Source organism: Myotis nattereri (assembly GCF_964212035.1).
Source record: "Myotis nattereri genome assembly, chromosome: 11".
NCBI classification, from domain to species: domain Eukaryota; kingdom Metazoa; phylum Chordata; class Mammalia; order Chiroptera; family Vespertilionidae; genus Myotis; species Myotis nattereri.
Window position 1 is genome coordinate 68,153,987 of NC_138086.1, and position 14,219 is coordinate 68,168,205.

Sequence of the window (14,219 nt, forward strand, 5' to 3'; positions counted from 1 at the left end):
CTGTCTTTTCTAAGCCTTTCAGCTGCCCCCACTCAGGTTCACCCTTGGCTGTGCTGGCGAGGCACACTTTATAAAGATATGCCTCCATGCTCCAAGGGCGGGTTCCTGCCCTTACGGGAAACAGCTTGGGGGAGGGTACAGCCATTTCCAAGACAACCCCTGCAGAACTGACTTCCTTCCAGTTGGTCCCACCTCGGGTCGTGATGCTACACCCAGGGTTTTTATATAAGTAGATACTCATGACAGCTATTTTAGTGTTTTATATTTAAATTACTGTTTAGAATAAGTGATTAATGAATAAAATTTCATATTAAATACTTAGATTCCATCTATAACTTAGGATCTCATTTTAGTTTTTTGGGGAACATACCTTAATAAATAAATTGTTGAGTATTAGTTTTCTCAGTACTTCAAAATTCCTGTTTCACCAAAGATGTAGCAGTTTGTACGTGCTTAAACTCTTTCTTAAATAACTACTGTGCCTTTTAGAAACTTTCACAGAAAAGGTACATTAACTGTACACACCCAATTGATAACTTTTATTTTTATTTATTTTTAATCTTTTTTTAAAATATATTTTTATTGATTTCAGAGAGAAAGGGAGAGGGAGATAGAGATAGAAACATCAATGATAAGAGACCATCATTGATCGGCTGCCTCCTGCACGCCCCCTGTTGGGGATTGAGCCTGCAACCCAAGCATGCCCTTGACTGGAATCGAACCTGGGACCCTCCAGTCCACAGGTCAGTGCTCTATCTACTGAGCCAAACCAGCTAGGGCCAGTTGATAACTTTGATAGTACTGAGAATTTCATAAAGAAATGTCCCAGTTTGCCTTAAGAAGGACATGTAGTCACTGGTGAATTTATAAATCCGCCTTGTAAATTTAGAAAGTCAGAAATAATATAAAATTTTAAAAGAAAGAAGCTTTTAATTGGATTAAACAACTTTTCATGAAGTTTATGAAAATACTTCATTTAAATTTTAGTATTAAGTCCATTATAAAATTTTGGTTTATCATTTTGACCTATGATAATGTTATGTTAATATTTAATCTGGACTTAAAACACTTTTATAGGAAATACTAGAAAGGAATTACACTTCCTTTGTGGTATAGACCGCATAAATTTTTTTCAAGATTTAGACATGTGATACTAAATGTTGCTAGTCCATGCCCTGTTTGGACTCAGCTAAGCTGCTTGGAGGGACTTGCTCCTTCTGTAAAGGTGATGCTGCCATCTTCAGTGTGCGACTTCCAATCTTCCTTGAAAGGAAGAGAGATCATAGAGGATCATGTGAGAAGTCCCAGAAACCAGGCCTAGTATATGACTCCTGTCATATACTGTGTTATGGTTCTGAGAACCATTATTTTCTTGATTTTGCTTTACTTTCATCATGAGTACTAATGATACACTCTTTAAGAAAGACTGTATTTTCATTAAAAATAGTGAGTTTTTACTGCATTCTTTGAAGATAATAAAGCTCCTTTGCCTTGTTGAGTATGTGACTGGACTTACTAACTAAATGACTAACTATAAAACTATATCATTGTTCTTTCCTAATACTTACTTAAAATCACAAATATTAGGTGTCTGCTTCATCTTATTATTGAAGTGTTCAGGAGTTGGAAGCAGTAAAGAGAATTCTGAGTGGAAACATCCAGTGTCTCACAGTAGGTTAATTGTCCAAAGTATAGTTTTCATCTGTTGGTTGCCATTTCGAAATTCTTTGCCAACTCCTTCAGTGTAGGATAAAGTCAGTAGACCAGCATTCCATGATTCTGCTGCAGATTGATCTTTACTTTTCCCAAACTAAATTTGAACATTAGTTCAAAAAAATAATCATGTTTACTGTGTACATACTGGGCACTGTGCTAAGCTCTCGAAATATAATGCTAAATAAGATGTGATCCCTGTCCTCATAGACTTTCCTAATTGCTCCAGCCTAACTGATCTGCATGATTTAAACATAACATGTATAGTTTTGCCTTTTTATCTTTGCTTATGTAATTCTTTTTCCCAGAGAATCCTTCCCCTTCAGCATATTCAAATTTTATCCTTTTCAAATCTCAACTCTGGTGATAATCTCCAATATGACTATTGTCCCTGTGTATGTTAGGTCATTTTAGTCTCTTTTCTCTGAATGGCTCTGGCACCTAATTCATACTGTTCATTTATGAGGTTAATTTGTAATTATTAATAAATACTAATTTTTAACTTTTAATGTGTGCATCCCCCCCATATATCCTATAAGGTTTTGGATGGCTAAAACCTTACCTCCATCCTTGGTGATTCATGTCCTTCCCCTGTGCAAAATACACTCCCTTCCTTCCAAGGATCCCAAAAGTCACATCCCATTATACATCACCTCAGAGTCCAGAATGTCTGCATCAAAATCAGATCCAATGTAGATGAGGCTCCTCAGGTATAGTTACTTACTAGTAAGTACAAATCCTCCAGTACAGGAATACCTTGTTTTATTGTGCTTTGCTTGATTGTGCTTCATAGATGTTGCATGTTTTTTAAATTGAAGGTCATACCCTCCACCAGCAAAATGATTGCAACTCACTTTACTGCAATATTTGCTTTATTGTGGTGTTTTGGAACCAAACATGCAATATCTCCAAGGTATGCCTCTGAATCTGAAGACCTGTAAACTAAATAAACAAATTGCCTAGTCTTCACACCTCAACCCACACACACACATCACCTACACACCCAACATATAATGATAAAACAGGAATTGGATAAATTGCTCTAGACCAGTGGTTCTCAACCTTCTGGCCCTTTAAATACAGTTCCTCCTGTTGTGACCCCAACCATAAAATTATTTTCGTTGCTACTTCATAACTGTAATGTTGCTACTATTATGAATCGTCATGTAAATATCTGATATGCAGGATGGTCTTAGGTGACCCCTGTGAAAGGGTCGTTCGACCGCCAAAGGGGTCGCGACCCACAGGTTGAGAACCGCTGCTCTAGACTTTCGTGTTCAAAGGGGGAAATGAGAAGCACAAAGGAGTCATTGGTCTGTAGTGATTCTGAAATGGGAATGGGCAAACATTGGAGGTTTTGATTAAACCTCAAGTGCTGGGAATTCTTCTTTAGGGTTCCGGGCTTTGCTCTCTGAGCTCAGGGTTCCTGCCTCTGAGTCCTTCGTTATGTTATGTGGCATGTGTTTGGAGCTGAGTAGTTTTCTTAGACTGCTTCCTGCCAGTAGAATGTTGTGGGGCCAGCGGGCTCTTCATTTTTTACTGTCGCTGTTCCTGTTAGTCCACTTTGCAGTGTGTTTGCTGACGTATTCCTGTCAAAAATTTTGTCAGCTTCCTGTGAATCACATTGGGGTTTATTCCACTAGATAAAAGCCATATCCAAGAATCTTTGAAATATGGGCTTCTGCAGAGGTATGGAGGTACAATGCCCTCCAGCTTTCTAGAGGGCCTGTTGTTTGTTTGAGAGCATCTGTGATCTTTTAAGTCTTTTTAAAGGACTTTTTGTGTAACATTCATACTGTGAAGTACCACCCTCCATCCTTCTGGGGTCTTAACAGAAGGTTTTACAGTTGCCCCCTTGGCTATATTTTTAGGCCATGTGTGTCAGTGGCCTGGAAGCCATTCTTCACTTTAGCATCTTTTGCTATCTTAAGAGACTGAGAATTTTCAAAACCAGTCATGTCCTGGTTCTTTTTTGTTTGCTTGTTTTAACAGTTCTTTAGTTTATCTCTCTTCTCTTGCATTTTACTGTGAGCAAGAAGAAAAAAAAATGGTATCACCTATGACACTGCCTTTGCTTAGAATCTCAGCTAGGTCATTCATATTATTAAGTATATTTCCTATATTCCATATTACTGAAGGTGATAGTGTTGCTAAGTTTCTACTACTACTTAACAGAGGTCCTCCTTCCTCCAGTTTCCAAAAACATTTTTCCTCACTTCCCTTTGAGCCCTCATGGGAAGCATACTAACAGTCTGTTCAGGGCAATTTAGGCCTTCTCTAACATGCTCCTCAAAATCCTTCCAACCTCTACCCAATGCCAAGTTCTAAAGCTACTCCCACATTGTTAGGTATTTATTAGGGCAGCATCCCACTTTTAGCTTTCAAAATTTGTTCTAGTTACCTCTTCCATTGTTCCAAATTACCCCAAAACTTAGCAGCTGAAAGCAACATTTATTGTCTTTACAGTCTGTATGCGGCTTAACTGAGCCCTCTGCCTCAAGATCCCTCAGGGGGTTGTAATTGTGGGCTCATTTGAAGGTTCACTAGGGGAGAATCTACTTCCCAGCTCACTAGGTGTGGTTGTTGGCAGGATTCAGTTCAGATCCTGTTAGATCAAGCATGTCAAACTCACGGCCTGTGGGCCACAGGCTTCATTTATTTAAACAAGGCATGTGGCCCCTGAGCTGTGAGTTTGACATGCTTGTGGTAGATGGAGGCGTCTTTGAATTCTTTGCTTGTGAGCCTCTTTCATAGGGCAGTTGACAGCATGTCTAGCTGGCTTCCATCACAGCAAAAGATGGCTAGCAAGACAGAAACGAGAATCTTTTTGTAACCTAATCTTGGAATTAACATCCCATCATTTTTGCCCTATTTTCTTTGTCAATAACAAATCATTAGGTCCAGCTTACACATGAGGGGAGGAAATTATACAAGGACTTGAGAGGCAGGGATTATTGTAAGCCATCTAAGCAGCTGTATGATCTTTGGCCACTATTTGCATGTGATGGCGAATCTACATTTCTTGGATTTGAAATTAGAAAAGTGTCTAGAACACACCAGTGAAATAATATTTACATAACACATTTAACAGTTTCTTTACAACCTTATAACCTACTGAGACTTGAAAATAATTTTATGAGCTTAACTTCATACAAACCACGTTTTGTTCCCACACAAATGTAACTGTTGTTCATATACTCCCATGAAGTATGATGGAATATAAGACTTTTAAGAGATTTTTGTTATCAAAGCATATCTGACTATTGGCAAAATAAATTATGTGCCTTTGAAATGAAATAAATGAGTTTACTTACCCTAGATTAATTTTAAGGTAATAATATTCTTTTACTTTTAAGTGTAGTTTTTGAATTATGATAGAAGAGATAGTATTGCTTATACCTTAGCATAGTAAATATGGATTGTATGGCTCCAGAGTAATTATAATACAAATATACACATGAAGAAATATCCTACTATTTTTGGTATTGGAGGAGGGGGACTGGGAAGAATAGTTGCAATATCCTATACCTGACCTGGAAAATATGTTTTCATTTAAAGATGGAAACCTTTGAAGCTTTTTTCTTTGTTAGTCATAGTTCAATGGATTCATTATTCCTGCACCAAACCTCCTTAACTCTTGGCACAGAAACCACTTTAACATATAAGAATGGCATATTGGCCTGAAAAATAATTGTTGTTTTTTTCTCATAGATTATTTTAGCATTATTTGGTTCAAAACCTGACTTTGTGTAATCTGATAAATACAGTGATGTTTAGGTTGAAAATGCATAGTCAGTGTATTTAAATAATATTTTCTTTTTTTATTGTTTACATTATTATTGATATCCCCATTTTTCTCTCTCTGCCCTCCTCCCCTTCCCTCTATCCAACACCAAACTGTCTTCTGTGTCTGTAGGTTATGCATGTATATTCTTTGGCTAATTCCCTCACCTTCTTTCATCTAATTAAGTAATTTTTTCATTTGTGGATTTTAGGAATTCGATGTTTCTTTCATGTTTACCAGAATGTATGGTGGTATATTTTGTAGTTATGCTAAAAAGCTTAAAATGGAGTGGAGGAAGAGTGTGTATAGATGCCTAAAACTTTTTATTTCAGAGTTGCAGCTAAATCTCTGATTGTTGTGTGATACTGAGAAAAATTGCCAACAACAAAAACTGTTATTAAATAACATTGTGGATATCCAGCCGTGTTTTAGTATACACAGTTCCTTTCTAGATTATTCCTAATATATGAAATTGTCTTTCTTTTTCTCTCTTTTACAGGTAATATAACATTACAAAGCAAGATGGGTAACATCACAGTAGGTATGTGCTAAGATGCTAATTGGTAAATTTTGCATGCTTTTTAAAATGACTATATTTGTGGTATTTTGTTAGGGTAAATAAAGTCTACAGTTTAGCTAATGACTTGATAGGATCCTGGTGTGCAAGTTAAATATAGACAGACCCAGTGTATGAATACGTGAAATTATTTCCAGAAATTTATTGTAATTTAAATTTATAATTATAAAATTTATTATCCTATAAATATTGTATAATTATTGGTTTGGCACCAAAAGGGTTAGAATTCTGATTTCACTGCTTTCTATACATGGGCAAATTACCTAAACTCTCTGTGCCTCAGTTTCCACATCTGAATAAGTAGAAATAATTGTAAGGACCTATTATATAGGGTTGTTGTAAGGATTAAACACGATTTGTGTGTGTGTGTATATGTGTGTGTGTGTATGTGTGTGTGTGTGTGTATATATATATATATATATATATATATATATATATATAGTAGTTTAACACAGTGTCTGACATGGTAAAAATCTATAATAATAAAAGCATAATATGCTAATTAGACCAGACAGCTGAACAACCTTCTGGATGAAGCCGGAGCTGCGAGGGCCGAGCCCCTTGCACAAATTTCGTGCCTCGGGCCTCTAGTTTAATAAGTAATAGTCATTTTTATTATTGTTATTGTCCTAACCCTAGGCCAGAACTAATAGTAGTTAATGGTACGTTAGACCAAATCACTAAATCAGGGGTGGGCAAACTTTTTGACTCGAGGGCCACAATGGGTTCTTAAACTGGACCGGAGGGCCGGAACAAAAGCATGGATGGAGTGTTTGTGTGAACTAATATAAATTCAAAGTAAACGTCATTACATAAAAGGGTACGGTCTTTTTTTTTATTTTTAGTTTTATTCATTTCAAAGGGGCCGCGGCCCGCGGGCCGTAGTTTGCCCACGGCTGCACTAAATCACTGCATGTGATGCTGTGCCTGCTGAAGGAAAAAGTTCAGATGTCAAGATAGTTTATATAAAACTTTCTCTATCCCAAGTAGCATCTGCTTGCCTATAAGGTGAAGGCACACTCTGAGCTCTCTGAGTGGTGGTTGTTTTTTAGTCCCTAGAGCAGCGGTTCTCAACCTGTGGGTCGCAACCCCTTTGGCGGTAGAACGACCCTTTCATAGGGGTCGCCTAAGACCATCCTGCATATCAGATATTTACATTACGATTCATAACAGTAGCAACATTACAGTTATGAAGTAGCAATGAAAATAATTTTATGCTTGGGTCACAACATGAGGAACTGTATTTAAAGGGCCAGAAGGTTGAGAACCACTGCCCTAGAGGGTAGGGGGTTTGGGATGGGAAACTGGGATCTTTGTGGAGCAAAAGATACGAACTGATGGTGGTCAGTTCTTTTTCATGTGCTTATTATTCATTAGTATACCTTCCTTTGTGAAATTTTGTTTATATCTTTTGCCCATTTATTTGTCTTTATTTTGGAGCTGTAGGAGTTCTTTATATATCATGGGAACAAATCCTTTGTCAGACATTGTTTCCCTGTATTTTCTCTCAGTCTGTGCCTTTCCTGTATTTTTTTAATGGTAAGCAATCAGAGACAATGAGAAGTTAGAACTGCCTTGAGACAACAAGTTTTTTTCATTTCTATAAGCAATAATTTTATAACTAAGGGTATATCACTTGGCCCTTAAGAAAAGAGCTGGTTGTAAATTGGTAAATCTCTTTGTCTTAAATAGAATCAAATTTTATATTTTGTGGGTTTTTTGTGTTTTTTTTGCAGAAAAACTCATTCCCTCTAAACAAAATGGTTTGCTCTAGATATTGGCAGACTTTGTGTGTAAGGACCACATAGGAAATATTTTTGGCTTTCTGGCCACATAGCCTGTCTGCACTATAAAACTCTTGTCATTTTAACAAAAGCAGTCATTGATAGTACACGAGTAAATGGATGTGTTTGTGTTTCAATAAAACTCTGTTCATCAAAACGAGAGGTGGCTTTGGTTTGGTCGCCCTGCTTTGGAGCCTAAAACCCATTGTTGGTATGATTCTGGAGAAATTTTGGGTTTTATGTCTTAATACCAAAGGTGACAAGTGGATGATGTTTATTTGAAATTCCTTGATTGGTTGATTTGTATTTTTCTTGAAAGATTTACTTCAGAAAGTTGAAGGTAGCTTTTATAACGCATGACAACCTAATTAAAGCCTACTGAGGCTCTGGCTGGGTAGCTGAGTTGGTTGGAGTGTCATCCCATACACCAAAGGGGTTGCAGGTTTGATTCCTGGTCAGGGAACATACCTAGGTTACAGGTTCAGTCCCCGGTAGGCATGTATATGGAAGGCAACCAATCCATATTCCTCACTCTATCTCTCACCCCCTCCCCTCCATCCATCCCTCCATCTCTCCCTTCCTCTCTCTCTAAAAATAAATGAAAACATATTCTCTTGTGAGGATTAAAAAATAAAATCTACTGAGTAGCTTGTATTTTGAGGAATTGAGTTGAGTGGAAGCAAAACAGTTACAAAGGAACAGAAGGTGATTTGTGGGAACCTGAGAGAGAAATATGTTAGAATAGTGGGAGCTTCAAAATATTGGAATGGGTGTTGAGAAAAGGTTATATAATATTATCCAATTGGAATATTAATAGACGAGATTAATTAGGTATTATTCTGTCTGATTTCACGAAAATAGATTGTGTCCTCTCCAGGATTTCTTTATTAAGAAATGGTTCTTTATTTCTAGTTTAGATAATATAATTGATCAGCTTCTAAGTAATCTCATCAGTCATTTGGATTTTGTATGTGCATTCTAATCTACCTCCCAAAACCCTGTTCTTCCTAATTTCCTTAATACAGGGTTCTCTCAAAAGCTGAAGTACTATAAAAGATTTTATTATCAACACCCTGATTTTCCTTGAAATCATTTTTTAAAAGTGATTTTAGAGAAAGAGAGAGAAACATTGATTTGTTGTTCCACTTACTTACGAATTCATTGGTTGTTTCTTGAACCCGAAACCTTGGTGTATTAGAAACCAACTGAGCTGCCTGGCCAGGGCTGAACTCATAATTTTACAAATAATAGCTTTCTTCTGGAACGCCAGGTCATGCTCTATTTTAAAAAGGAGAGAGCAGATCTTGTAATGGTGGGATAGGGGTATTAATAGAGTTGCTCACTTCACTTTACTTTCTCTGTACTATGTGGCCTCTTTTGGAAGGCATTGCTGGTAATTTTATCTTTAGAAAAAGAACATCTTCATTTGGAAGGAGGGGTTTCCTTGTGTGTTTTTCATAACCCAGCCTCCTCTATGTTCCTCCCCAAATATAAAATACCTGGGCAGGACATTAATTTAGAAAACTTTACTTGAAGGGACCTTAAATTCTGCCTTTGCAAATCCTTTACTATAATATAAATGATTGCAATGAAAAGTTATTTAGAGTCAAATTAAGGTTTATTTATTTAGTCCTATATATAAAATTTGTTCCTTACTCTTGTAATTAGTGCAGGTTTGGAAGTATGAGAATCACATTGCAAAAATTAAGAAATATCTTTGGTATTGCCGTTCCTTAGTATTTATATGTTGAACTGGAGGTAGAATTATAAAAATTCAGAACTTTCTGAAGATGTTTGACCAATTTTTAGAGAATTCTCCTTTATCTGAAGGAAAATAGTAAAGTTTGGAATTTTAGCCTTTTAAGCTTATTTGTTATTCTCTGCTATTGGCAAGGCACATATTACAAATTTCTATTTCTTTGGCTGCATACAGTGTTAGCTGGTAGTTGGCATCAGCTTTTTCCTGTTGTATATGTAATTTTCAGGAAAATTCAGTGGTCTCTGTCAGACCAATAAGACCTTTGTCTCAAATTGTGATGATACAAAACTGTAGAGTCTACTTATTCCAATACTTTCTGGACTAACAATTTCTGTTTACTTCTTTGACCCTAAAGCTTTATTTCCCTTAAGGTTTCCTCCAAGAGCTATAGCATTTCTCTATTACATGAATCTCCAAAACTAAGAAATTCTGTGAATGAAGCCTTAATTTGACTCTTGATTGTTAATTTTTAGTTCCAATCACTTGTATTATAGAAAACAAAAAGTTAGTGTATGTTTTTGCTATATAGCTTTTTCAATATGACCTTTGTTTTCTCTTTGGAAAGTATATATTGAATTAAAAAAAATTTTTGATAGCCTCCAAGGGATGAGACATTATCAGAACTCAACACTGATAACATGAGAATGTAATTACTTAGTGCAGTGATGGCGAACCTATGACACGCGTCAGAGGTGACACGCGAACTCATTTTTTTTGTTGATTTTTCTTTGTTAAATGGCATTTAACTATTTAAATAAATATCAAAAATATAAGTCTTTGTTTTACTATGGTTGCAAATATCAAAAAATTTCTATCTGTGACACGGCACCAGAGTTAAGTTAGGGTTTTTCAAAATGCTGACACGCCGAGCTCAAAAGGTTCGCTATCACTGACTTAGTGGCTTAGGATATAATTATTTATCTGTGTTTATTTTCCATTTGCATGGGGAGGAGGAGAGAAATGAAAAGTATTATTTCTAAACCACATAACAGTTTTGTATATTTTCCCCCTAGAGAAAGTAAGAAATCAAACTAATGTTTCAAATATCTTATGTTGCTCATCTTCAGATAATGCACACATTGTGTAGTCCACATTTTTTATCATTATATATTTTTACTTGGCTTCTTTTAGGATGCAGTAAGGGGCTTTAAAAGGAGTTTCTGTTGGTACCTGAGGAGAAAAACACTCATCTTTATCCAGCTATCCTATGCTATTTATCTCCAGTGGCTTAATTTCCCAGTATTTTATATCTTTAGACACTTAAAAAATTAAATAAATGTTGAATCACTATTATTATAAATTACCTTAGAGTCAGATTTTAAACAGTTTATTCCCCAGTTGTTGTCTTTGAGTCATCTAAAATTTAAAGAAAAATGTTGCTTCCTTTTTGAGTATACAAATGTTTTTTTCTCCATATTTTATAAAAAGTACTCCCTCTATCCCATAATAATAGTAGCAAGTGAATATTTAAAGGGGAATTATTGGTGAATACAGCTGTAAGTTATGTTGTAGTGCAAAATTGCGAAGCCTTCAATCAAAATAAATGTTTCATGACATCTGTCATTTGTTTTGACACATCTTTCAATTTTTAGGTTAATCTAATTATTACGAATTATAATTATTTTTCTGATTTCATCCGCTGATCGAAATCAATTGTTTTATTTCAGTTGAATATCAACCCATTGTAAAAGTAAGATAAAAAAAAGAGAGTTTTCAAGCAAAGATCGAGTTGCGATTGTCCAGTTCTTGATGCATCAAAAGAAAAAAGAAAAGTTGCAGAAAGGCACAATTATGTTAGCTGCAAAACAATTTAAGTGCAACAGAATGACCACATCAAGAATTTGGAAACGTGCTTCTGAAAATAATTGTCAAGGAGAATCTTATGCTAATGTTGATTCTTTGAAAAAACAAAACTGTGGACATAAATGCAAAGATTATGGAGAAAAACTTGAAACACTTAGACATATTCCTCTCAGCAGAAGAGGCACCGTATTCGCCTTTGATGATATTTCTCCCAAAATACTGGATAATATGTGTGTCACTTCAACAAGTTATGCTGGAAGCAATGAAGAACGACGGCTGCAATGATTTTAAGCTCACGCATACGGGGAAAGCAAAGCTTCGCAGCCAAGGGATCCTACCTACAAGTTTATAATACAGTAACAAAATTATTGAAAAATCCAGAAACTATCTGAACACTCAAAATAAAAATTAGGAGTACTATTTTTAATTTATTGTTTAATTTTATTTAGTTTTGCGGGGTTTTTTTCTTCGTTTTTTTTCCTCAATGTCTCCCCATTCACAATACAGACCAGGCAAAGAGCCTGAGCTGAGGTGTATATGGGGTAAGTTTACTCTGCCTCCTATTTCTGTACAGTCAGTGTAAGAACACAGCCTGTGGTAAGCACCAGGAGGCCTAATCTAGTTTTTTGATAATAAATGTTGCGTTCTATATTTTCTTTTGCTACTGTTATTATGGGACAAATTACATTCATCAACTGCTACTATTATTATGGGACAGAGGGAGTGTAATAGTATCATCTTTGGCATTAGTTTCATCACACTCCCTGCTTACTTTGTTTCCACTTTGAAGCCATAAAAGCTCCAGATAAAATATGTTTTTTAAGAGGCCTCTATAAAAAAAATATGCTTTGGCTTTTCAGGGCAGTCAGAATATTCAATTAAAGGTTCAGTTGCCATGGAGAGGAGAAAGAAGGAGCAGCTACTTAGCACCGCGACTCTTCAACATCATGCTCTTATGATCAACTTGATATGTTGGCTGATTGAAAATGGAAATTGATGACATAAAGAAATTTGTGTGTCAGATTAGGACCACCTTAATTATGATTTTCTTTCCCTGACTTAAGATATCTGTTCAATTCCAGAAACTTGAAAAATATTTAGATATAAACGAGCTTCACTCACTCTTCAAGTGATTCCCCGCCCCCATTTCTGTCTCTCTCAGAAATGCAACAAAACCTTATATAGAGTAATCTCTCACTCTGAGCAGCACCTTCTAGTACTAGCAAATTTAATGAGGAGAAAATATGAGGTTTTAATTTTTGTTAACTTTGCCACTACTTATATGTTGACTGTACACGAGATATAATTCTTTAGTGAAGATTGAAAGTTGATAATAAACTAAATGTATCAATGATGCTTAATGGTCTTGGCTGTCAAGGATTCATTGCTTGTGTACTGTCCTTCCTACACATTGGGTTTTACAGTAAACATGTTTAGACAGGGTGCCTTAGATGTTTAGAGATAAGTTATGCAGGTTACTGTAGACATAGGGATTTTTTATTGTCTGGGCGTATAATTCTAGATTTCTGTTTTCGCTTTCATTTTAAAGCAGAAGATGGCATAGTTATAAGAAGTATTTATAAAACAGTGCAAGATTCTTAGCTCATTGTCCTAATAATGAAGCAGAGCTTTTTATTTCAAGTTTATAATTTCAGTTATTCAAATAAGAATGATTATGCTTATAGCTTTTTTCCTTCCTCCTAGATTCGTCCTCTGGATGTCTAAAAGCCTCAACTCATCAGGGTGCCTTAGATGTTTATGTCAGCCAACTGGGGAAGGTGGAATTGAAATCCCATAAAGGTTAGCCAAAGGGAATATTTTATTTTGACATGTGTTGTAAGGAAGGTTTTACATAACATTCAGGAAACAGATGGTCAATTTATCTTATCTGTGGTACTGACATAATGATTTCAAGAACATAACTTCTGCCCTCTCTTCTGTGTAGTCTTCATGGCTCCCCCAGCAGCCCTGCCTGGCCCTAGCCCATCTGGTTTCCTTTGTTGTTTAGTGGCTTTTCCCCTCTCCTGTCTTTTCCTAAGGCAGGTTACAATGGCCTCAAGAACATATCTTCTGATAGAAACTGATTTAAAGACTGAAATACTACTCTGTAGACCAATGATCTTAGAGAAACATTGGGGAAAGATGGCCATGAAGACTCTCTTTCCCTTTGTAGTTCCAACAAAAATGTTATAATATAGTGATTCGCTATTATTATAAAAAGTTTTAGTGTTAGTGTTTTTCAATGTAGCTTTATGTCTGAAATATATTATCCTTTGGAAAATGCTCTCTTTGGAAGCTTTTCTACCAGTCTGTATGTGGACCCTCTGAGGCCATCACTAGTCTAGAATAATTCTTTTCAAAATGTGATCCTGAAATAAAGGTATCACCAGGAGGGTCTTCTAAAGTGATTATTAGCTTAGTCTTTTGAAGTACCAAGACTTCTTATGTGGCCCTGGCCTAGTAGCTCCAATAGGCCAAGGTTGTAGATTCCATCTCCAGCCAGGGCACATACAAGGATCAACCAGTGAATGCATAAATAAGTGGAATAACAGGTCGATTTTCTCTCTCTCTCTCTCTCTCTCTCTCTCTCTCTCTCTCTCTCTCTCTTTCTCTCTCTCCTCCTCCTCTCTCTCTGCCTCTCCCCCCATTCCTTTCTCTCTCTTAAATAAATAAATAAATAAATAAATAAATAAATAGCTTATTTTGTTTTTCCTTCTATAATCTTATTTCAAATAACTTATTCTAAGCGTCCAGGTCTTTCATTAAAAGTGGTACACTTTTTAGTCATCTGAAGACTGT

The 14,219-nt window shown here is 36.0% G+C and overlaps 1 protein-coding gene across 2 annotated transcripts in view; it reads left to right on the plus strand.

The window, feature by feature from the left end:
• Nucleotides 1-14,219, plus strand: part of FAM185A (family with sequence similarity 185 member A) — a gene marked incomplete at its 5' end in the record, with an annotated part of 51,961 nt that overhangs the window by 20,443 nt on the left and 17,299 nt on the right. Inside the window, 2 exons of one of the 2 annotated variants that reach the window (XM_081102155.1) lie at nt 5,997-6,038; nt 13,125-13,220. In XM_081102155.1, coding sequence (XP_080958281.1) covers nt 5,997-6,038; nt 13,125-13,220 — 138 coding nt within the window. The remainder of the gene's footprint in view (nt 1-5,996; nt 6,039-13,124; nt 13,221-14,219) is intronic. The other variant, XM_081102156.1, reaches the window with a different exon arrangement.